General features: G+C 37.5%; 1 protein-coding gene across 1 annotated transcript in view; it reads right to left on the reverse strand.

Moving 5' to 3' along the window:
* gabra2b (gamma-aminobutyric acid type A receptor subunit alpha2b) overlaps nt 1-26,359 on the reverse strand; it is a 190,211-nt gene that overhangs the window by 155,438 nt on the left and 8,414 nt on the right. Inside the window, exon 3 of the mRNA XM_073820198.1 lies at nt 18,097-18,212. Within this exon, the coding sequence (XP_073676299.1) occupies nt 18,097-18,212 (116 nt within the window). The remainder of the gene's footprint in view (nt 1-18,096; nt 18,213-26,359) is intronic.

A 26,359-nucleotide genomic window follows, 5' to 3' on the forward strand; every position in this document is an offset into this window, starting at 1 on the left:
AACAATGCTGAAATAATCGGTTATCGGCAAAAATGCATACGATAGCTTTTCCGGGATACGTTCGCTGCTGGAGAGCCCGAGAAGGGTTCACTGTCATTATGCAGTACGGGAGTATCCAGTATGCATTTTAAAAAATATTGGTTATCGGTTGACTAATCGATTATTGGCCAGCTAGTTATTTTTAATGCTAAAACCCTCTATTGTTCTGCTTTGGAGAAAATCCACTGTAATTATACAGTACGACAGTATCCATTTTAAAAATGCCAGTTATCGGTTGAGTAATTGGTTATTGGCCAGCTAGTTATCATTAACAATAAAATCCTCCATTGTTTGTCCTTGTTGCCACAGTCATGGTTTCCTGTTTTGGAAAAAATGAGACGCGCAATTTAGTTTTGTCGATTAATCTACACTGATAACCAATTGCTGAAACAATTTGTTATCAGCAAAAATGCATGCTGGAGCGGCTAAGCAGGGGCCGCTGTCATTATACAGTACGAGAGTATCCAGTATCCATTTAAAAAATATTGGTTATCGGTTGACTAATCGGTTATCGGCCAGCTAGTTATCATTAACAATAAAATCCTCCATTGTTCGTCCTTGTTGCCACAGTCATAGTTTCCTGTTTTGGAAAAAATGAGACACGCAATTTATAGCTATAAATTAGTCCTAAAGGTTGACAGATTGATCAGTTTTGTCGAATAATCTACACTGATAACCAATTGCTGAAAAAAATCAGTTATCAGCAAATATGCATACCCATAGCTTTTCTGGGTTGTGTGGATGAGAAGGGTGTGCTGTCATTATACAGTGTGACAGTATCTAGTATCCATTTTAAAAATATTGGTTATCGGTTGACTAATCGGTTATCGGCCTGCTAGTTATCATTAACAATAAAATCTTCCATTGTTCGTCCTTGTTGCCACAGTCATAGTTTCCTGTTTTGGAAAAAATGAGACACGCAATTTATAGCTATAAATTAGTACTAAAGGTTGACAGATTGATCAGTTTTGTCGAATAATCTACACTGATAACCAATTGCTGAAAAAATCAGTTATCAGCAAATATGCATACCCATAGCTTTTCTGGGTTGTGTGGATGAGAAGGGTGTGCTGTCATTATACAGTATGACAGTATCTAGTATCCATTTTAAAAATATTGGTTATTGGTTAACTAATCGGTTATCGGACAGCTAGTTAACATTATCGGTAAAATCATCTAATGTTCGACCTTGTTGCCACAGTCATGTTTAACTGTTTTGGACAAAATGAAACATGCAATTTACTGCATACGGATTGCTTTTCTAAATTGCGTGCATTGCTGGAGTGGCTGAGAGAAGTGGTGCAAATTTTACTCTAAGCAATGTATTTCAAGTTTTGCAGAATTGCTACAACAGTCCTAAAAATTGATTTAGAAATACAACAAAATTACACAGCAATAAAAATTCTGCTTTGCTATACAAAAAAATGAGTTTCAATGCAAACAAATGCAGAGCAGCACTTAGTCCCATATGCAGATAAATATAAGAATAAATGATATATTCTCATAAATGAGCTCATAAGTTCAAAACGAGAGCATTGGGGTCGTCAGTGCTTCTTTAGCGCTTAAAGTGGCGAATGTATTCTGAGCTTGGAGAGACTGGTGTGTTATATTAATAGCTGTCTAATGTAGGGGTGGTTTATTCAGCGCTGAGCAGGAGAAGAGATGCTCGGAGGCACCAGGATGCTTTGATGTCTTTTCTGAAGTTTTTTTTTTATTATTCACTTATTCTCTTGATTCACAAACACAAGCTGATAAAAACACAACGTAATCAGCTGACAACAAGAGCAATCAAGCAAACAAGAAATTAAGACTGCTCATCTTAAAAACAATGTCACTTTCTCTTTCTGTCTCTCTCTGTCACGTCTCTAAAATTGCCCTAATTATACAATGTCGTGCGCTCATCTGGGCGCCGACCCAACGAGGATAGAAAAGGAAAAAAATGCATTGATATTCATCTCTGGCTAGATTTTGCATGCCGTTTCTACACAGAATCGATAGACTGCTGGGAAAGTATAAAAAGACAGAAAAACATTGAAGTTTTATGCAAAACTAGATTTTTTCGTCTTTTCAAGTATTCTTGGTGTTCAGCATAGCTGCAGTGGTGTTGCTATGCAGTTGCTAAGGTGTTGGAAGAGGTTTCCAGTTCATTGCTATGAGATTTCTAGATGGTTGCTATAGGGCTGAACAATTAATTAAAATAAAACTGAACTGCATATGGCTTAGTCAGAATATAAAAACAGAATGACTGCAATTTCATGTTCTTTTACACAAAACCACATAATTAACAGATTTTTTCGGTGTCTCAACACGATTTGAAGTGAAAAGTGTTTAAACCTGTTCTCAGCAAAGGAGAAGCTTAACGGTATGAAACCCAAAAATTTAAATTAGCCCATGATTTACTCACCCTCAAGCCATCCTAGCTCTATGTGAATTTTTTTCTTATAGATGAATACAATCAGTGTTATATTAAAAAAATGTCTTGGCTCTTTCAAGCTTTATAATGGCAGTGAATGGGTGTTGAGATTTTGAAGTTCAATAAAGTACGTCCATCCATCATAAAAAGTACTCCACACAGCTCCAGGAGGAAGAGCCAGGATATTTTTTTATTATAACTGTGATTGTATTCGTCTGAAAGTAGAAAGTCATATGCACCTAGGATGTCATGAGGGTGAGTAAATCATGGGGTAATTTTCATTTTTGGGTGACAAATAAAACATGTAAAATAAAATAATAATAATAATAATAATAATTATTATTATTATTATTTGACACTTATAGTTATACACTAATATAAAAAAACTGTTGCAATAATACTATTGTAGTGTAAAAAACAGCAACTAGTATTTTATAATAATAATAATATTAAATCAAGATACTATATTTGACATTTTAATATTATCTTTTATTTATTATTTTTGACATTAAAAAATTTAATCAGTAAATAAATTATAATTATTTAAAAAATATAAAAAATAAAGAAATACATTATTGTTGCAATAATACAATTAAAAATAAATAAAATATTACTATTTATTAATAATAATAATAATAATAATAATAATAATAATAATAATAAACAATAACAATAATAATCAATATACTATTTTCTATTTTAATGTTAGCATTATTTAAATTAAATCAGTAAAGAAACTATTATTATAAAAAAATCATTAAAAGAAATTACTGTTACAATAATACTATTGTAGTGCAAAATAATAATTAAGCATTTATAATAATAATAATAATAATAATAATAATAATAATAATAATAATCATCATCATAAAAGCCATAATCCATTAAAAACTATTATTTTTATTTTTAATATTAATATTATTCAACTGTAAAAAATAGTATTTAAATAATAATTACTACTACTACTATTAATAATAATAATAATAATAATACTAATAATAATAATAATACTTTATTATTATTATTATTTATTTTTGACATGTAAAAATTAAATCAGTAAATAAATTATTATTATTTAAAAAAAATCAATAAAGAAATACATTACTGTTGCAATAATACTACTGTAGTGTAAAATAATTTGGTAGTATTTAATAATAATAATAATAATAATAATAATAATAATAATAATAATAATAATCAAGATATTATTTTAAATTGTATTATTATTATTATTATTATTATTATTATTATTATTATTATTATTCAACTGTAAAATATTTTTTAAATAATAATAATAATAATAATGTATTATTAATTTATTTTTGACAGGCAAAAATTAAATGTTTATAAAGTTTATAAAAATGTATTCACTGTTTATAAAGTTTTAAATATGGATATTTTTTATCACAAAAATGCATTAATTAACTTCAGAAGGCCTTATTTAACCCACCGGAGCCGAGTAGAGTGCTTTTTCTGATGGATGGACGCACTTTATTGGACTTCAAAATCTCAACACCCAATCACTGCCATTATAAAGCTTGAAAGAGCAAGGATATTTTCTAATATAACTCAGATTGTATTCGTCTGAAAGTCATAAACACCTAGGATGGCTTGAGGGTGAGTGAATCATGGGCTAATTTTCATTTTTGGGTAAACGATCCCTTCAAGCCTGGTTTTAAGACAAATAAAACATGTAAAATAAAATTATTATTATTATTATTTTACACTTACAGTTACTTACATACTTACATTTTTTTCATCTCTATCATATTATAGTCTCGGGTTTCTCCTTCAGTGTATGTCTATGAGATTTTCTCCATCCATTTTCTAGGAGTAAATTGTTTTTTCTAAAAAACCTAAATAAGAAGATTTAAAACAATAAAACTATAACAGTAATGGTAATGCTAGGCTAGTAATGCCACTAATAATTAAGACTACTCATCTTCAGAACAATGGCTGTCTCACTCTCTACAATTGCTCTAATTACTCAATGCCACACAAGCGTCTGGGCACCATCCCAACGAGGATGAAAAAGAAAAAAAATAGAAAAATTCCACTGAATTGACATTCATCTCTGACAGAGACAGAAGACTGCTGGGAAGGCATAAAAACCCTACTGTTTTAAGTAGCTTTTATAAACCGCAGCTTCTATTGTGCATGGCTATCAGGTGCCATTATTCTGCAGCGTTAGACGGCCGTGTTGTTAGCGGTCTGCGTGTGCGAGTGAATGTAAAGTGGCTCGGCCGGGTCTCGGAGGGACGGGGGAAGGGTTGAGAGACTGTCTGAAATGAGATTGGGGGAGGTTTATAAAGAAGTGCTCTTGTATACACCAGATTATTCACATATGCAGCAGAGCCATCCGTAACGTGTGAGGGAATGCCCTTTCTGTTTGACTTCACCTTTCTCTTTTCTTCCTTCAGGTTCTCATTCATCCTGTGAGACCAAAGCTTTTTCAAAACCTACTGACCTGCCTTGCTGTTTACTCTCTACACAGGCACCTGCTTTTTAAAGCTGCGTTCTAATAGAAATAGAACTTGACTGAACGATTAAAAATGCTCTACATAGTCATCACCTCTATAATATAATACTATAAACATATAACATATATATATATATATATATAATTATTATTATTATGAAAAAAGAAATACATTACTATTGCAATAATACTATTGTAGTGTAATATAAAAAAATATATATTTAATAATAATAAAAATAAATCATAATCAAGATATTATTTTTAATGTTAATAATATTATTATTCAACTAAAAAATAATATTGAAATAATAATTACTACTACTAGTACTAATAATAACAATAATGCTTGATTATTATTATTATTATTATAAATTTACCCTTGACATGTAAAAATAAAGAAATTATCATGATTTAAAAAAAAATCAATAAAGAAATACATTACTGTTGCAATAATACTATTGTAGTGTAAAATAAAAAAGGAGTATTTAATAATAATAATTAAGATAATATTTTAATTATTATTATTATTATTATTATTCAACTGTAAAAATAATATTTAAATAATAATTACTATTACTACTACTACTTCTAGTAGTAGTAATTTATTATATTATTAATTCATTTTTGACATATAAATACATTACCGTTACAATAATACTATTATAGTGTAAAACAAAAAATGAGTATTTAATATTAATAATAGTAATAATAATGAAATAATAACAATATAAGCCATAATTAAGGTATCATTTTCAATTGTAATGTTATTATTATTCAGCTGCAAATATAGTATTTAAATGAAAATTATTACTACTACTACTAATAATAATGTATTATTATTTATTTATTTATTTATTTATTTATTTATTTTGACATGCAAAAATTAAATCAGTAAAGAAATTATTATTATTTAAAAAATAAATTTTATAAAGACATACTGTTGCAATAATACTATATAATAATAATAATAATAATAATAATAATATAACTATATAATATAATAATAATAATGTAATATCAGAAGTATTTTTTTATTTGTTAATAAGAAGAATAAAATAAGTCATAATCAAGATATTATTTTAAATTTTAATATTATTATTACTCAGCTGTAAAAATTAATAATAATAACAACAATAATAATATTATTATTATTAATTTATGTTTGACATAAATTATTAATATTTCAAAAATAAAATCAATAAAAATACATTACTGTTGCAATAATACTATTGCAGTGTAAAATAAAAAAATGAGTGTTTAATAATAATAATACAAATAAAAATAAGTCAGTCAAGATATTATTTTCAATTTTAATATTATTATTATTCAACTGTAAAACAAGTATTTAAATAATAATAATAATAATTTATTATTATTATTATTATTATTATTATTATTATTATTATTATTATTATTATTTATTTTTTTATTCATTTATTTATGCTAACTTGTTTAAATGTGAGACATAAATAATATGGATAACACTGTCACAATGTGATATACGACATTGCCATCCATAAAGGTCTATAAGCTAGTTTTGCCCTAAAACACTTTGCCCTAATCCTTTCACTTTCCCAATTTGTGTAAAACAAACCTTTGATTTTCATACAATAAATTAAAATCATCTCTGATATTTTCTGATCTTAGTCAAGACCATTATTAATAGCCTATATACTCTGTTCTCCCTGCTTTACTCTCCCTCTCTCCCACACTCCTGTTTCATCAAAACACAAGCATCAATGTACAATTAATCAACTGTGGCAAACTCAATTAACGCCTTAAAATTACTGATGTGGGCGTAACTCATGTAACCTCTAGTTTGTGATGTGACATCAAACATGCCTCCATACCTCCATCTCTCCTCTTTCTGCTCCTTAGGTTGCCAGGTATTCATTCCAGGGATCAATATACATTAGTAAAAGGATCCATGGTTATTTTTCATTGTCTACAAATATACCTTTTTGTGGTCGTAGTACATTAACAACAATAATAAAATAGCCAACCCACAGATATGTAATTTTTCTTGTGACGGCATTTTCAAAAAGCCCAATTGTGCAGGAAAAACGAAACCCTGGCAACGCTGACAGCTCACTAGGTGTTTTGAACAGAGCTTAGATTTCTTTTGTTCACCAGCCAGATCACAGTGAATGATTCAGTTTGATTCATTTCGTGATGCTCTCTGTGTTTGTTTGTAACAGAAGGCAACAAAGACTCCATCACATGCTACCAACTGCTTTTCAATCTTCATCAGCCTAGAATCAGAAATAGCAAACATTCTCGATCCAGCCTCTCTGTAAGAAACCGCTCGCAATGGCAATAACAACACCATGAATTCACCTTGAACTAAATCAATAGCCTCTTGAGGACGAAATGATTATCCAAGTCTGGTTTATGCTTCGTCTAAATGTTCTGTTTATTAGGTCATTATATCCTCGTTCCAGCAGCGCTAAACTCTTCTTCACGACGAGAGGTGCTCTTTGATTTGCTCACAAAAGTTAATCAGCCATAACCATGAACGCTAGAACAACACATTCAGATTTACTGACACATTCAGCCATCCTGAGATTGACTGATTGCCGTATTGGATCGAGGAACAGGGGGTTTGTGGGAGTTTGGCCTCAGGAATGATGAGTATATCGACCGCTCTGGCTGTTTTCCCCTGGGTCTGCTGCTGTGGACGGATGCGCAGATCGGAGGACGACAAAAAATATTTACATAAACAAATACAGAATTCACAGGATTAACCGCTGTGCACATAAGACACAAGAATCAGGTCATTTAAAAGATGAGAAACATCAGTGGATCAGTTTGAAAAGAGTTATTTAACATTATTCTGATATTAAATTATTTTAATCATTTTGCAATTCTGGTATTGTTAAATAAGAAATACTTCTAAAGCATTTATTAATTTTAACAGGTACTAATACATTATTAAAATAAAAGCTTGTATCTGTTAAAATAAAAAAAAGCAGTGTTATTCATATTTTTTCATATATTTCATATATTATTAATATATATAATTTTTTATTAAAGTAATTTTATATAAATTATTTAAATGTTATATAAAATTGTTATATTAAATATGTAATACATATTTAATATATTTTGCCATTATTATTATTATGACTGTGCAATTTGTATTAATTTATTTTTCTGCATCTACTAATACATTATTAAAATAAGGTTTTATGTGTTAAAACTATTTAATAACAAGTGTTATTTTAGTATAATTTAGATACTGGGTTTTTATTAAGATTTTGATATATTTCACATATAATTTATATTATATAATTATTATTTTATAAATGTTGTATACAATTATTATATTTAAAATGTATTTATATTTATTATATTTTGTCACTATTATTATTATTGTTATTTCTTTACAATTTGTATTAATTTATTTTTCAACATTTACTAACACATTATTAAAATCAAAGGTTGTATCTGTTAAAATTATTTAATAACCTGTTATTTATCATAGAGTTTTTATTTATATTTTTAAATATATTATTAATATATTATCTATATTATATACATTTATGTTATATAAAATATATAATTGTTATACAAATTGTTATATTAAATATATTAATATTTAATATATTATGCAATTATTATTATTATTATTATTATTATTATTATTATTATTATTATTATTATTATTATTACATGTATGTATCATTTGCATTCATTTCTTCTTCAACATTTACTAATACATTATTAAAAAAAGGCTGTATCCGGTAACTATTTAATAACCATTGTTTTTTAGTATCATTTAGATACTATTAGTTTTTGTTAATATTTTAAATATATTTAACATATTATTAATATATATTAATTATAAATTAATATTATATAAATGTTATATATAATAGTTATATAAATATATTAATATTTCATATATTTTGTTATTCTTTTTTATTATTAGTTATGTTAATTTGTATTAATTTATTTTTCAACATTTACTAATACATTATTCAAATAAAATGTTGCATCTGTAAAAATTATTATTTATTGTTAAAATTATTAAAATTCTTATAAAATAACTAGTGTTATTTTAGCATCATTTAGATACTTAGAGTTTTTATTTTTATATTTAATATGTTGAATTGTATTAGTATTATTAATATATTTAATATATTATTAATACATTACAAACATAAATGTAAATTATATAAATGAGTTATATAAAATGTATATATTAAATGTATTAATATTTTTTATATTATTAATATATTTTGTCATTATTATTATTATTGTTGTTTCAGTTTATAGTTATTTGCTATGACAACTAGCTAAAATAAAGTTTATATATATATATATATATATATATATATATATATATATATATATATATATATATATATATAATCTTTTCTGTTAATATTATTTAATAACCTGTGTTATTTTAGTATCATTTAGATGCTGCTAGAATTTCATTCATATTTTTTTATTTATTTAGTAATATTTATTTTTATTTTATTTAGTTTTTTTTTTATTATTTAATTTCCGCAAAGGTTTTAGTAATTTGTGGTGTGCTTTTGTCATTTTGTAAATTTATTAATTTTAATATGTCCGTATGATTTGTATTCATTTTTATTTGTTTAGTTTTTGTTATTTTAGTACATCAAATAAACTAAATAACATTAGCTGGAATAAAATACATTTTCTATTTCAGTTCATTTTTATTTAAACTAAAAAACATTTTTAATGTTTATTTTAGTTTTCGTTAACTAACCCTGAAGCTAACCTGAACTAAATGAACAGTATTATTAAGTAATGTTAAAACTGATTAATAAATACTGTAATAAACATATTGCTCAATGTTAGTTAATGTTAGTTTATACCAGTGTTAAATATTGTAAAGTGTTTTAGAAATATATATAATATTCTATAATATAATATTCTCAGATTAAAGGAGAACTCCGGTGTGATATTGACCTAAAGTGTATTGAATAATGATACCGAGTGTGAACGTACCTTGCATATCTCATCTCGGTTTGTGTCCAGCTGTCCGAAATCTGGGGTCAGTTAGCCGATGCTCACAACAAGTTGTCAATGAGAGCCAATAGGGCATCGAAGAAGCCATGTAAATAAATCACTGTTTTACGCCATTTACGAGGCACAAAGTAGCTCCACACTTCATTGGTAGACTTCCAAGGGCCCTGACATTTAAAACGAGACATTGAGAACTCAGAAAAAGCACCGGTAGTTTATTTACAAGTAGATTTATACAGACATGTTCCACCAGGAACAGACCGGTCGCCGCCATCTTAAATGTAGTCACAATAAGTCGAGTGTCGAGCACGAAGGAAACTACAACCTGATACGTTAATAACCTGATAAATTCCTTGGTGCTCGACACTCGACTTATCGTGATATAGTTCAGGATGGTACCTTTTCCAGGTACTGTCTGTATAAATCTTCTAGTAAATAAACTACCGGTGCATTTTCTGAGTTCTCAATGTCTCGTTTTAAATGTCAGGGCCCTTGGAAGTCTACCAATGAAGCGTGGAGCTACTTTGTGCCTCGTAAATGGCGTAAAACGGTGATTTATTTACATGGCTATTCCGATGCCCTGTTTACTTTCATTGACAACCTGTTGTGAGCATCGGCTAACTGACCCCAGATTTCGGACAGCTGGACACAAACCGAGATGAGATATGCAAGGTACGTTCACACTCGTTATCATGATTCAATACACTTTAGGTCAAAATCACACCGGAGTTCTCCTTTAAGTGACAAATTCATTACATTTTGTTTACGAATCATGTAGACTCATTTAGAAAATCTGTTCAAGTCTAGAGACTGAATTACTGAAATGAACTGACTCACAAACAAACAAACAAACCAAACACCACTGTTACTCCAAAAGCACTACGGTGAAGACAGATGGTACCAAAATTAGCATGAGCCTGGGGGAACCCTGAGGTTTGCAAAGCATATGACTAGTTACAGTAACTCTTGTGAACAAGTCATTGATTCGATTATTGATTTTTTGATGAAATGTTGACAGGATTCTGGTAGAAACCTACAAACGAATCTTTGACCGTGAATGACTGACCTCCAGTATCGAGCGCCATCACACTAATGACGCAAGACGGTTCACTCAGTTAATGTGAACAAACAACCCAAAACCCAGCCCTTGACCTCAGGATTAATGAGCCGGCCTGACCAGACCCGAGGTCAAAGGTCATGGGTCAAAACTGAGCCGAGAGAGAGCGACTGAGAGGACCGAAAGAGCATTGAGATTCAACATGTGTCGAGTGCAAACAGCTCATTCAGCCATACCATTAAAAACTGTTCAAAGGATGTGAAGAGATGAAAAGATTCAGCCTTCCTCTCTCCTGAAAACATGCACCTTGTCTTTGAACAGCTGAAACACTATTACTTATTCATTCTGCTTTGTCTTTTCAAGCTCTCGTATCATCGCCAAAGTGTCAACGGCAGGTAAGTTTTATACCAGCTGGTTCTTTAATATGCTAAGCCCAGCTTGAACTTCCTTTGAGCACTAACACGAAAAACGTGAAGGCCCTTACCCTCCTAGAAGAATGTTTTATTGCTCAGATGTTTTCCTAGCTCATGCAATTTAATGCCTTTCTGTCGCTATGTTTCATTTCAGTATTTTATTTAGATATATTTCCTTTCATTTGGAGGAGGGACTGTCCAGATGTTCAGGTTTTATGATTATGTCACCATATTTTTCACATTTTATTACTGCTGTCTGTGATTAAAGTTTTTGATGTTAGCTTTGTGAAGTTCCCTGTGGTTGGTATTTGAGCAAGATATTGAGGTTTGCTGTCAATTGGACACAATCCTTCTTAGTGTTCGACAGTTCCTATCATTCACTCTTAGTTTTTGCTCACTTTTCTTCTTCACTGTCAGTTCTTGCCATGCTTTGTGTTCACAGTCATAATAGTTAAGACTGATGTTCTTAAAACACCAAACAATTGAGCTATTAAGGTTAGAGACTCTCCTGCTAAATGGACTTTTTGGACGTCTGACAAGTCACCATTTCATCGACCACTTGTTCTAGCAGCTGCTCAACACAACTAAAACTGCAGTGGGGAAAATAATTATTTGATCCCCTGCTGATTTTGTGTTTACCCACTGACAAAGAAATAATTGGTCTATGATTGAAAACAAAAACAAAAAATCCAGAAAAATGCATTTCAAAAAAGTTATAAATTGATTTGCATCTTAATGAATGAAATAAGTATTTTACCCCTTCTCAAAACATGACTAAGTATATTTGGTGGCAAAACCCTTGTTGGCAATCACAGAGGTTAGACGTTTCTTGTAGTTGGCCACCAGGTTTGCACACATCTAAGGAGGGATTTTGTCCCACTCCTCTGCAGATACTCTCCAAGTCATTAAGGTTTCAAGGCTGATGTTTGACAACTCGAACCTTCATCTCCCTCCACAGATTTTCTGTGGGATTAAGGTCTGGAGACTGGCTAGGCCTGTTTCTTCTTGAGCCACTCCTTGGTTACCTTGGCCTTATGTTTTGGGTCATTGTCATGCTGGAATACCCATCCATGACCCATTTTCAATGAGGGAAGGAGGTTCTCACCCAAGATTTTACAGTACGTGGCCCCTTTAATGCGGTGCAGTTGTCCTGTCCCCTTAGCAGAAAATCACCCCTACCTAAAGCATGTTTTCACCTCCATGTTTGATGGTGGGGATGGTGTTCTTTGGGTCATAGACAGCATTCCTAATCCTCCAAACATGGTCTGACCACAACACTTTCACCCAGCTCTCCTTTGAATCATTCAGATGTTCACTGGCAAACTTCAGACGGCCTGTACATGTGCTTTCTTGGCACTGCAGGATTTCAGTCTGTCACACCATAGAGTGTTACCAATTGTTTTCTTGGTGACTATGGTCTCAGCTGCCTTGAGATCATTGCCAAGATCCTCCCGTGTAGTTCTGGGCTGATTCCTCACCGTTTTTATGATCATTGAAACTCCACGAGGTGAGATCTTGCATGGAGCCCCATACTGAAGAAGATTGACAGTTATTTTGTGTTTCTTTAATTTGCGAATAATCGCACCAACTGTTGTCACCTTCTCACCAAGCTGCTTGGCGATGGTCTTGTAGCCCATTCCAGCCTTGTTTAGGTCTACGATCTTGTCCCTGACATCCCTGGACAGCTCTTTGGTCTTGGCCATGGTGGACAGTTTGGAATCTAATTAACTGTTTGCTTCTGTGAACAGGTGTCTTTTATACAGGTAACAGGCTGAGATTAGGAGCTCTCTCTTAAAGGGACAGCTTATTACTTGTATAAAAGACACCTGGAAGCCAGAAATCTTGCTGATTGATAGGGGATGAAATACTTATTTCACTCATTAAAATGCAAATCAATTTATAATTTTTTTCATTACCTAGATGATCAACAACTGTTTTTTTTTTGTTTTATAAAGACTCATGAGTCCCTTGTTTGTCCTGAACAGTTAAACTGCTTGCATCTTCAGAAAAATCCTACAAATAACATTTCTTTTCCCAGCATATTATTCATATTTGAACCCTTTCTAGCAGCGATTGTATGATTTTGAGATCTTTTCGCATTGACAACAACTATTACAAAAGCTTTATTCAAGAAGGAAACATGATGTACTAAGAGCTATGGGGTAAAAGCTTTTGAACAGGATGAAGATGTACATTTTTCTTATTTTGTTTAAAGGGCACCTATTTGGCAAAATCCATTTTATATAGAGTTTAGACATTATTATGTGTTGGCAGTGTGTGAACACAAAAACCCTGCAATGATAAAAAAATCCATCCACTCCTTATTTTTTAATCCCCATTAAAGCAGTCTCATATATATATTTATTTATCCACAAATCATTTCATTTCAGACTGCTTTGTGATTGTCATGTTGTTATAGTGCTTAGCTAACATTTCAGCCGTATTTGTGTGTGTATGTTATCAAAGTATTTTAATTGACCAGTGTCGCATTGATGAGATTAGTTCACGCCGTGCTGTTCATGCCTGTGCTGTTGTGTCAATTGAGCTTTGTAACACTGCACTGTTTTGTCCCTCTTTTGGTGTTTGGCTTTTCATATATACAGCCGAACACAGATTCTCTCACTCTCAGTCATTTTGCTTCTACCAACTGTTTATTGCTGTAGGTATGCAAAGCAGAGATGTATATGCTACGCCCTCTTCAGAAGACGGGGCGGGAATATGCAGCTCCTTTGCATTTAAAGTGATACACACCAAAACAGCTCTTTTTAAGACACACCCCAAAAATGACATTTTCCAGATGTTAGAATAAATGATACAGTATGTGGGGCCATTTTTGAATTGAAACTTCACAGCCATATTCTGGGGACACCCAAAACCAATATTACTTCGTGTAAAAATTGGCATAATAAGTGGCCTTTAAATATCATATTTTCCATGTAGTACTGTCCTTCAGAAGCTACGCTTCAAAATATGCTGGGTTAAATACAGCCCAGCACTGGGTGAAATATGGACAATCCCAGTAATTAAGCTGTTTTGACCCAGCAGTTAGGTTAAATGTTTAACCCAGCCATCTGGGTAGTTTTATTTAACTCAACTATTGTTTACCCAGATGGCTGGGTTAAACATTTAACACAACCGCTGGGTCAAAAGATCCCAATCAGTAGGTTTTTCCATATTTCACCCAGGACTGGCTTGTTTTTAACCCAGCATTTTTTAGAGTGTACTTACAGGTTTCCCAGATGACAAAATAAGTACAATTTACCTTGATCTTCAAATTCAAACAAGTTTTCAAAAAATAAAATTTAAATGTTCAGGTCAAGTGATGTCTCATCTCAAGAGAAGTAAATGGAGTCCAAAATGTGATGCAATTTGTGATTTCAAAATTGCTGGTGTTATTAATTGAATGAATATGTTTGGTGAGCTGAATCCAATTAATCAGAATTTTAAATGAATCAAAGTATTCAAGTGAATCAAATGAATAAAGCAATTCAAATTATTTAAACTAATCAAATAACTTGTGGAAAATGAACCAAGCTACTGGGATGAATCAGAATCCCTACCAGGGCTGTTTCCTCTGAGGAGGCAAGGGAGTCACACCCAAAATATTAAATGAGAAAAGAAAATTGTGGAACGAAAATTAAAACAACAACAATATTACAAAATATAACATTTTAAAGTGTATAAATCACACTTTATCTAAAGAAACATTGTCCAACAGCGACAACAGCAGGTAAAGTTACAGCGGGAGTCCATGTCTCTCTCACCTCCCCTGAGCCTATTGAGTTTTGAAGGGGTCATCGGATGCCCATTTTCCACAAGTTGATAAGATTCTTTAAGGGCTTAATGATAAGTCTATAACATACTTTGGTTAAAACTTCTCAATGGTAGTGTAAAAACACATTCTTTTTACCTTGTCAAAATCCGCCCTTTTTAGAGCGAGCTATTCTTGTTGCATGCTCCTTTAAATGTTAATGAGCTCTGCTCACACCGCCCCTCTCTGCAGTGGGATGATGAGCCGTAATGTTTACTTTAGCCGAATTTAGTTGTGTTTAGTTGCGAAACTTGCTAACTAGCACATTATTAAGAAAGGCCATTTGCAAAGATGCATAAAAAAAACGTATACTTACTTCTGCTGTGGGTGAAGCTGCATTACAAACGATTCACACGAACATAGACGCATATGTAGATCGGGATCGGCGCTTTCCTTCAAAAACTGAAATTAACGTTAATCCTCTGTGTCTTCAGAGGCTCAGATGTCAGGAGTAAATGACGACTGCTATGTTCATTATTACATCCAACAACAGAACACCTCAATCGCTCAATCAGAGACATTCTTGTCTTCCCCTGCACCTGAGTCGACACAATGGTGATCGGAGTCAGACTGTTTCAGCTTGGTGAGGGCGTGTCTAAGGTCATGTCAATCATGTCGTCACACCGACAAGAAGCTGAGAATGACTTGATTTTAAAAAGGGGATATTAATTTTAAGAATTTTTAAAAAATACCACTGGGTGGATTGTCATCATTGTAGGGTGGTTGTGTACACAAACTGCCAACACACATTAATGTTCAAACAACATGTAAAAGTGAGTTTTGCATTCGATGACGCCTTTAACAACCCTAAAGTGTGCGGAGAGTTTGGTGGGGAATAATTGAAAATGAATGCGGGAAAGTCACCTGACAAGAGTCAATTTCTCCATAATGGGAAGACTTATTTAAAAATTAAGGAAAAAACTCACACACTTAGATATAACCACTTATGTCAAAATAAGACCCAAAATGGCATGAAAACATGATCTGTGAGAGTTTTTATTGAATAATCAGCTTGGTCACTGCATCTGCGACCAATATTTAAAGAGCTTTTAGGAATGATGATCTAAAAAATAGTTAAAGGGGTCATCGGATGCAAAACGAACTTTTACATGTTGTTTGAACATTAATGTGTGTTGGCAGTTTATGTACACAACCACCCTACAATGATAAAAATCAACCCAGTGGTATTTTTTTTATCTTTTTTAAAATAGTAATATCCCCTTTTTAAAATCAGGTCATTCTCAGCTTCTTGTCATTGTGACAAAATACACTTGATTGACATGAGCGTCTTTCCTTAGACCCGCCCTCACCGAGCTGAAACAATCTGAATACGATCGCCATTGTGTGACTCAGGTGCAGAGGAAGACTCTAATTGAGCGATTGAGGTGTTCTGTTGTTGGATGTAATAATGAACATAGCAGTAGTCATTTACTCCCGACATCTGAGGCGCTGAAGACGCAGAGGACAACGTTACTTTCATTTTTAAAAGGAAAGCGCAGATCCCGATTTACATATACATACATGTTCATGTGAATCATTTGTGATGCAGCTTCACCCACAGCAGAAGTGAGTATTAGGGTTTTTTATGCATCTTTGCAAATGGCCTTTCTTAATAATGTGCTTGTTGGCAAGGTTCGCCGATAAACGCGGCTAAATACGGCTAAAGTAAACATTACAGCTCATAATCCCTCATCAGAGATGGGCAGGGCAAGCAGAGCTAATTTGCATTTAAAGGGCCCATGCGTAAAATAAGCTGATATTTTGCAAAGTTGATTTTGACAAGGTAAAAGGGTGTTTTTTACACTACTATTGAGAATTTTTAACCAAAGTATATTAGAGACTTTTCATTAAGACCCTAAAGAATCATATGAACTTGTGGAAAATAGGTATCCGATGACCCCTTTAAGAGTTAACTATATAAGAACAGCTGAACATAAGTTCACAGATAAAACATATTGTTTAAATTGTTACTGCCTTGAGTTATTATTTTGGAATAAATGTAAAATGCTTAATGAGATTCTTGAGGACTTTGCTTCCTCATTTCAGAACACAACCACACACCACTGATCCCTACTACTAGTAAACTGACCCATTCAAGAAGGTGAAAAGTACCTCAGAACATTTGGTCTTGAAAGAATGTGATGAGAAATGTTTGAGTTCATGAGATCTGATTTTAGATTGCAGTTTGAGACATTGTAATCTCTTCTAAAAACCCCAGAGTAGACAAAAGTGAGATTACAGGGGTCTTGTTCTTCGAAAAGAAGTTGAGCGAAAGTCTCCATTTAATTTCTTTGATGTCTAAGAGACATTAAAGAGATTTTCATTTGTGATTTTCCTTTCTATGATACTGCTGTGAGCTCACGGTCCTTCTATGCCTATTAAGGGATGAATGACTACAACGGCAGACAAATCCATAAGGTTCAGTGAAATCCTGCATATCGTTATGGCCTTTGTTAGCTAAACTAATCTGCTAATGGAAAAATGTCAGTGACACTTAAGTTGTGACAAAACAGTTGAAAAATGCCTTCTTTTATGCCACTCAATAGAGAGCTGCTTTATAATAGCAGTGCGTACATGACCACACAAATCAATAAAAACAGGTACTCAGTATCTCTCTTTTAATCTGGGCTAATGTACTTCTGTTGTCACCATAAGCACTATAATGTGCTCCTGCCTTCATCATCACAACACAACATCAGACACAAACCTCGCTGATAAAACCGATAGAGATAAACTAGATCCGAATGCACTGAAGGTTAATTCTAAGGGCTTTGTTCAAATTCATTATGTTACAGATGTAGTGATGCTTAAGGAAAGATAAACTCGATTCTGGGGAAGAGCATAGCAAAAGCAAGCTATTTAATTTAGCCACTACTAACTCACCTCCCAGTCCGGGTCTCAGCCGGTTGTCGTAGCCGTCCAGCAGGCGGTCCAGGATGCGTGTGAACAGGGTGATGTTATTTTTGAAGGCATCTGTTGTGGCATCTGCGGACACTGACCTACACAACAAAGTCAAGAATGTGAGTGAACTTAACAGTCTCCTGAACAGCATGGGAAAGACTTCAAAGCCTTCAAAAACGAGGGCGGTGAAATCACAGGCTGAGCGAAATGAGGAATTACCTGAATGTTCTTGATGTCTTTTAGCACTTTAATGATCCTAGTTTTATACGCTGTGAGTTACAGCTCTCATCTAAGATGTTCTGAGAATTATTGCACCAGATTCAAATGAAATTTTAAATCTTTTTTTTAACTTTGAGATTTGTTTTAGCTATCAGACTTGAGGAAGCTACTTTGAAGTCAGTACTATAGCTAACCTTTAAAAAAAGGTTAGTAAAATGTTACATATTTTGGATAATATTCAAATTGTATCATTCATGAAAAAAAAAATAGAAAGTATTTTTCTGACATAAAAACCATGAGGATCTCGATTAAAGTGCAAGCAAACTATTTATATAGATAGAGATACACTGCCGTTCAAAAGTTTGGGATCAGTAGTAGTTCCCCTTCGGGAACGTCGAGCTGCGTCACTACGCTTTGAGAACGCCCCCAGCGTGCCCACGCTTTGAATCACGTGTGTAATCAGTCCAATAGAGAATCGCGTGTGACGTCACGGACGGGGTGACGTCAGGAACCAGGAAGCTATAAAGCATATGCGGTGAATGCAGCCGGCAGCTTCTGCCTTTCAGTCGCGCTCTGTGTGTTTGTCTGTCCGTCAATGCGTTTTTTCGAAGCCAGTTTGCTTCAATTTATTTTGAGTGTTGACTTAGATAGAGAGATGGGCGATAGCAAGCATTTTAAACGTTGTGTTCCTCCGTGCCAACGTTACATTACGGCCGAGGACACACACACGCTGTGTGTGGCTTGCTTGGGGGCGAGGCATGCCCAGTCAGCCTTTGAGGAGGCTGACTGTGTGCACTGCTTGCAGCTTCCTCTCCGCACACTTCGCTCCCGGAGGGCTCTTTTTGAGGAAGGAGCCCTCACTAGCGTCCCCCGCGGATCAGGTCCCGCTTCTGCTGAGGCAGAACGGTGCCTGCATTCGTGGGGATCGCAAATGGATCTAGTATCGAGTGTGGAGACGGGCGAGCCCCTTTCTCCATCCTCCTCTGCTAGATCCATGCCCCTCTCTGGTGTGGAAGCCCGCACGTCGGTTTCTTCCCGCCAGGAGGAGCACTCGCCGCTCCGTTTATCTTCCTCCGAGGAGGGAGAGATGGATTTGGGCGAGCAGGCTGGTCCTACGCCCTCCCAGCCAGTCGAATATGAGGAGTTAGTGGAGGTGGTTGCTAAGCTCAACATCAGTTGATGAGAGGTTTCTGCGCCCCAAAGCCCAACCTCCACGCCGGGGTCTGCCATTTTTCCCCGATCTCCACACCGCGGTGTCGAGATCATGGGGAAAGCCATTCTCGGCCCGTGTCCACTCCCCTTCCACCTACACATATTCAAATGTGGTTGGGGCTCGTGAGCACGGTTACGGGACGATGCCTCAGGTAGAACAGACGCTTTCGAGCTATCTGTCCCCGAGTTCAGCATCGTCCCTGAAGACCTCGGCACTACCCAGCAAACCATTAAGAACAACATCTTCTTTGCTGGGGAAAGGTTACTCGGCAGCCATGGCACTGCTGCAAGCATATCAGGCCGACCTGCTGAAAAAGTTTGATGAGGGCGAGGACGGGGCGGCGGTTGACGTCAGCGAGCTGCGTCGTACTGCCGACCTCGCTCTGCGTGCCACCAAGGAGACCGCCCGTGCCATTGGGCGGTCTATGGCAGCCATGGTGGTCACAGAGAGACACCTCTGGTTGACCCTGTCGGACATGAAAGAACCGCGACAGGGCCTTCCTCCTCGATGCCCCGCTTGTGCCGTCTGGCCTGTTCGGCGACGCGGTTCCCTCCTTCGTCAATAGGTTCCAGCAGACGCGTCAACAAGCGGCGGCATTCCAGAGGTTTCTTCCTTGCCGCTCAATCTCTGGGGCTGCTGGACGAGAGCAGCCCCACCCGAGTACCCGCTCCTCATATCGCGACGAGCAGAAACGGAGCGTTGCTACGCGGACCCCTCCCCAGAGACATCGTCAGGGGTCCCGTAGGTGCTCCAAGCCGGGGGCTTCCAAGCCTAAGGGCGACCTGAGGGCCATCCTTCAGGCAAAGAAGTCCTCGGCAAAGAAGCCCTGACGCCAGTGGCTCTGGGCTTCTGAGGGCAGACCCCCCTGGGGTAATAACATCTCCCCGGTGCCCTCGGGAGATCGATCTGCTAACCCTGCCACCTCTGGTGCTTCAGGGCGCAGCGGTCTCTCGCGAGTTGTTCCCCCTGCATCCGCCCGTTCGCGTTGCGGGGCCAGGGGACTCGCAATCTCAAATACCATCAGAGATCAGCCTCGAGAGGCTGATTCCCTTAGTAGATCATTTGGCAGCATGGGAACTTCTGCCAAATGTTTCTCGCTGGGTCCTGCAGACAGTAAAGAAAGGTTACAAGATTCAGTTCAGCACTCGTCCGCCGCCCTTTCAGGGGATTACCACCACCGTTGTGGCCCCTCAGCAGGCTCTGATTTTGGAACAAGAAGTAGAAACCCTTCTGAGGAAGGAGGCCATCGAGGTGGTCCCTCCTCATCTTGCAGAGTGCGGGTTTTACAGCCGCTACTTCATAGTTCCAAAGAAGGATGAAGGCTTACGTCCTATTCTAGACCTCAGACTGCTCAATCGCGCAGTGCTAAAACTCAAATTCAAGATGCTTACTATAAAGCAGGTCGTGTCTCAAATCAGGTCCGAGGACTGGTTCGTCACGATAGATCTCAAGGACACTTATTTCCACGTCTCCATCCTTCCACAACACAGGAAGTTTCTCAGGTTCGCTTTTGGGGGCAACGCTTACCAGTACAGAGTTCTTCCTTTCCGTCTGGCACTCTCACCCCGAATTTTCACCAAGTGTGTGGATGCTGCGCTGGCTCCTCTGCGACTCCAGGGCATCTGCATACTAAACTATATAGACGACTGGCTTATTCTAGCACAGTCAAGAGAGATGGCGGTTCGACATCGAGATGTCGTTCTCGCCCATATGAAGTCTCTGGGGTTAAGACTAAACTCCAAGAAAAGTGTTCTTTCTCCAGTTCAGAGAACCACTTATCTCGGAGTAGTTTGGGACTCGATCACGATACGGGCACAGATGTCTCCCGCTCGGATAGAATTGATCGTTCACACAGTCAAGAGAGTCAAAGAAGGCCGATCACTCACTGTAAAGCAGTTTCAAGTTCTGCTGGGTCTCATGGCAGCCGCGTCCAACGTGATCCCTTTTGGCCTACTGCATATGAGACCTTTACAGTGGTGGCTCAGAACAAAAGGGTTTTCCCCGAGGGGCAACCCATTCCATTTGATCAAGGTCACGTGGCGCTGTCTTCGTGCCCTGGACATTTGGAAGAAATCCTGGTTTCTGTTCCAAGGCCCGGTATTGGGAGCTCGATGTCGTCGTGTAACACTAACGACGGATGCTTCCCTCACCGGTTGGGGAGCGGTCATGAGTGGCCGCTCAGCCCAAGGTCTGTGGAGCGGGCACCATCTCAATTGGCACATCAATTGCCTGGAAATGCGTGCTGTGTTTTTAGCTCTAAAACACTTTCTACCAGACCTGAAGGATCACCATGTGTTGGTTCGCACCAACAACACATCCGTGGTCGCTTACATCAACCATCAAGGGGGTCTGCGGTCGCGCCCCTTGAACAAGCTGGCGCACCAGATCCTCCTGTGGTCCCAAGAGAAACTTCTCTCACTCAGAGCAGTTTACATCCCTGGACATCTCAATGTGGGAGCAGACGTCCCGTCGAGGCAGGGGCTGAGGCCCGGGGAATGGAGACTCCACCCAGATGTGGTGGAAGTCATATGGAAAAAGTTTGGGAAAGCCCAAGTGGATCTTTTTGCGAGCCAGGAGACAACACATTGTCCCCTTTGGTTCTCTCTGAGTCATCCAGCTCCCCTGGGACTGGACGCTATGGTACAGACGTGGCCGAGGCTTCGTCTGTACGCCTTTCCCCCGATCGCTCTGCTCCCCGGAGTTCTGGAAAGAGTGCGCCAGGACGGTATTCGCCTCCTCCTGGTGGCTCCGTTCTGGCCGTGTCGAGTGTGGTTCTCAGACCTGACTTCTCTCCTAGACGGCCCGCCATGGGAAATTCCGATCAGGAGAGATCTCCTCTCACAGGCAGGAGGGGCGATCCTGCACCCCCGCCCGGAGTTGTGGAAGATGTGGGTGTGGCCCCTGAGGGGGCACAGTTCCTAGCTTCCAGTCTCTCAACCGAGGTTGTTGAGACCATTCTCCAATCCAGAGCTCCCTCTACGAGAAAAATGTACACCGGGAAGTGGAATATGTTTGTCTTATGGTGCAATCAGCACCAAGTTGACCCAGTTCACTGCCCAGTAGGTTCAGTGCTGGACTTTTTGCAAGCCCGCCTTACGGCCGGTAATGCACATTCTACGCTGAAGGGCTACGTGACGGCCATAGATGCTTTCCATGCTCCCTTCGGTACTATCTCCCTTAGGAGACTTCCCCTGGTGTCACGTTTTCTCCGCGGTGCACTGAGGCTGAGGCCCCCGGTGCGCTCACGAGTCTCCACGTGGGACCTGGCCGTGGTATTAGAGGCTCTTTGCAACCCTCCGTTTGAGCCTATTGAAGAGGTGTCGGACAGACTTTTGTCCTTTAAGACTGCCTTCCTGCTGGCTATTTCCTCTCTAAAGAGAGTTGGTGATTTACAGGCCCTCTCAGTGGCCCCTTCATATTTGGACTTTGCCCCTGGGATGGTCAAAGCATTCCTGCACCCAGAACCGGGTTACTTACCCAAGGTGCCGTCAGCAGTACCACGGCCTGTAGTGCTCCAGGCCTTCTGTCCTCCCCCATTCTCGGGACCAGAACAGCAGAAGCTTAACTGTATGTGTCCAGTGCGAGCACTGGACACATACGTCCACAGAGCTGCCCTGTGGAGGAAGACGGACCAGTTATTTGTGTGTTTTGGTCCTCGCAATAGAGGTCTTCCAGCTTCTAAGCTGACTTTAAGTCGGTGGATTTCGGATGCCATTTCTATCTCCTATAAGTCCTCTTGTCTTCCCTCTCCGATGGAAACCAAGGCTCATTCGACCCGCAAAGTTGCGGCGTCTAAAGCTTTTATGTCAGGGGTTTCCCTGCAAGATATATGTAACGCTGCGGGATGGTCCACGCCGCTCACATTTGTCAGATTTTATGAAGTGGATCTACCCAATACTCCGGGCTCTGTTGCCCTTCTCTCAGACGCTCCTACCACTAGTAGGGCTATCTAATCTGGGCGGTGAGGCCGCTCCTCTACCCAGGCTACTGTCGCCTTTTGAGTCAACTGAGGTTGCTCCTTGTGTCGCTCCAGCTTTCGATGACTCAGACTCCTTTGTCTGCTCTATATTGGGCTAAGGCCCTTTTGTTGAGGCTACTTTCGCCTTACAACTGATGCCGGGCTACTTTCGCCCTTTCTATGCAACGGCTGAGGCCGCGTTTCTCTGCTCTAACAGCAGCAATCATTTTGGGCTACTTTCGCCCCTCCACGAGTAGGCTGAGGCCGCTCGTTTCACTCGGGCTACTTTCGTCCCATTTCTAAGACGGTTGAGACCGCACTCTCATGCTTAATAGCAGCAATTATTCCGGGCTACTTTCGCCCGTTTACGAGTGGGCTGAGGCCGCTCGTTTCACTCGGGCTACTTTCGTCCCATTTCTAAGACGGTTGAGACCGCACTCTCATGCTTAATAGCAGCAATTATTCCGGGCTACTTTCGCCCGTTTACGAGTGGGCTGAGGCTGCTCGTTTCACTCGGGCTACTTTCGCCCTATTAATAAGACGGCTGAGACCGCACTTTCATGCTTAATAGCAACAACTACTCTGGGCTACTTTCGCCCGTTTACGAGTGGGCTGAGGCCGCTGAGCATACTTTCGCCCTTCTCTTAAGATGGCTGGAGCAATCACTATAGGCTACTTTCGCCTTTCTATAAGCGGGCTACTTTCGCCCTTTTACCCTGGTGGGCTAAGGCCCCCTCTCTTACCACGGGCTACTTTCGCCCTTTTACCCTGGTGGGGTAAGGCCCCTTCTCTCACCACGGGCTACTTTCGCCCTTTTACCCTGGTGGGCTAAGGCCCCCTCTCTTACCACAGGCTACTTTCGCCCTTTTACCCTGGTGGGCTGAGGCCCCCTCTCTTACCACGGGCTACTTTCGCCCTTTTACCACGGGCTACTTTCGCCCTTTTACGAGTGAGGCTGAGGCCCTCGTTTCACTTGGGCTACTTTCGCCCTACTCTTAAGACGGCTAAGGCCATACTTTTACTCAGGGCTACTTTCGCCCTTTCTCTCCACCTGCTCCACACACAGAGCAGGGCTTGGAATTCTGGCGGTGTGGGCATTTCGTTCCCAAAGCGTAGTGACGCAGCTCGACGTTCCCGAAGGGGAACGCCTCGGGTTTCGTATGAAACCCTAGTTCCTCTAGGGAACGAGACGCTGCGTCGCCTACCACAATTCTGGCATCCCTGCAGCGCTCCTGGTGGCAGAAGCTGCCGGCTGCATTCACCGCATGTGCTTTATAGCTTCCTGGTTCCTGACGTCACCCCGTCCGTGACGTCACACGCGATTCTCTATTGGACTGATTACACACGTGATTCAGAGCGTGGGCACGCTGGGGGCATTCCCAAAGCGTAGTGACGCAGCGTCTCGTTCCCTAGAGGAACTAGGGTTTCATACGAAACCCGAGGCGATTTTTTTTTTTTTTTTTTTAAAGTCTCTTATGCTCATCAATGTTCCATTTATTTGATTAAAAATATAGAAACAACAGGAATAATGTGAAATAGTATTGCAATTTAAAATAGTGGCTTTCTATTTTAATATACTTTAAAATATATTTAATTTCTGTGATGCAAAGCTTCATTTTCAGCATCATTACTCCAGTCTTCAGTGTCACATGATCCTTCAGAAATCATTCTTATATGCTGATTTATTATCAATGTTGAAAACAGTTAATATTTTTTTGGAACCTGTGATACTTTTCTCAGGATTCTCTGATAAATAAAAAATTTAAAAAGAACAGCATTTATTCAAAATAGATTTTTTTTAACAATATAAGTCTTTACTATCACTTTTTAAAAATCAATATAACACATCCTTGCTGAATAAAAGTCTTAATTTCTTTCAAAGAAAGAAAAAAAAATACTTTTTTTGTTCGTGTTTTGTTAGATAAGATTTCTCTTTTCAATAAATGCTGTTCTTTTTACAGTTTATTCATCAAAGAATCCTGGAAAAAGTATCACAGGTTCCAAAAAATAAATATTAATCAGCACTGTTTCCAACACTGAAAATAATTCAGCATATTAGAATTATTTCTGAAGGATCATGTGACACTAAAGACTGGAGAAATGATGCTGATAATTCAGCTTTGCATTGCAGGAATAAATTCTATTTTAAAATATATTAAAATAGAAAACCACTGTTTTAAATTGCAATAATATTTCACAGTATTACTGTATTTTGTTCTGTATTTTCAATCAAATAAACGCCTTGATGAGCAGAAAAATTTTACTGATCCCAAGCTTCTGAACTGCAGTGTACATTCACTAAATAACAGATAATAAAACATGATAAAAAAGTATTAATAGAACAACATGTATGACTTTTATAAAAAAAATATTTTTGAACACTTTATAATAAAACACTGAATTAAAAGCATACAGGCCATATTATTATTTTTTTATGACCATTTTATGACTATTTTTAAAGCACTTCATTAAATCTAACTAGGGATGCACCGATACGAATCGGCCGATCATGCTTGCGCGTTTTGTCAGTAAAGCCGGTTCTGTAATCAGCGGTAAATGCCATCAGGTGCGTGATTTCACCTTGAGCCGTATATACTACACACAGCCGTTGTTTACCGACGAGCTGCGCAAATCAATGTTCATTATCAGTGTGAATGTGCGCAGCTCGTCAGTGAACAACGGCTGTGTGTAGTATATACGGCTCAACGTGAAATCACGCACCTGATGGCATTTACCGCTGATTACAGAACCGGCTTTACTGACAAAACGCGCAAGTGATCGGCCGATATGGATCGGTGCATCCCTAAATCTAACCCGCTTTTTTGCTGAAACAAACAGGAATTCACCAGTGCTTG

Source organism: Garra rufa, chromosome 16, assembly GCF_049309525.1.
Source record: "Garra rufa chromosome 16, GarRuf1.0, whole genome shotgun sequence".
NCBI lineage: Eukaryota > Metazoa > Chordata > Actinopteri > Cypriniformes > Cyprinidae > Garra > Garra rufa.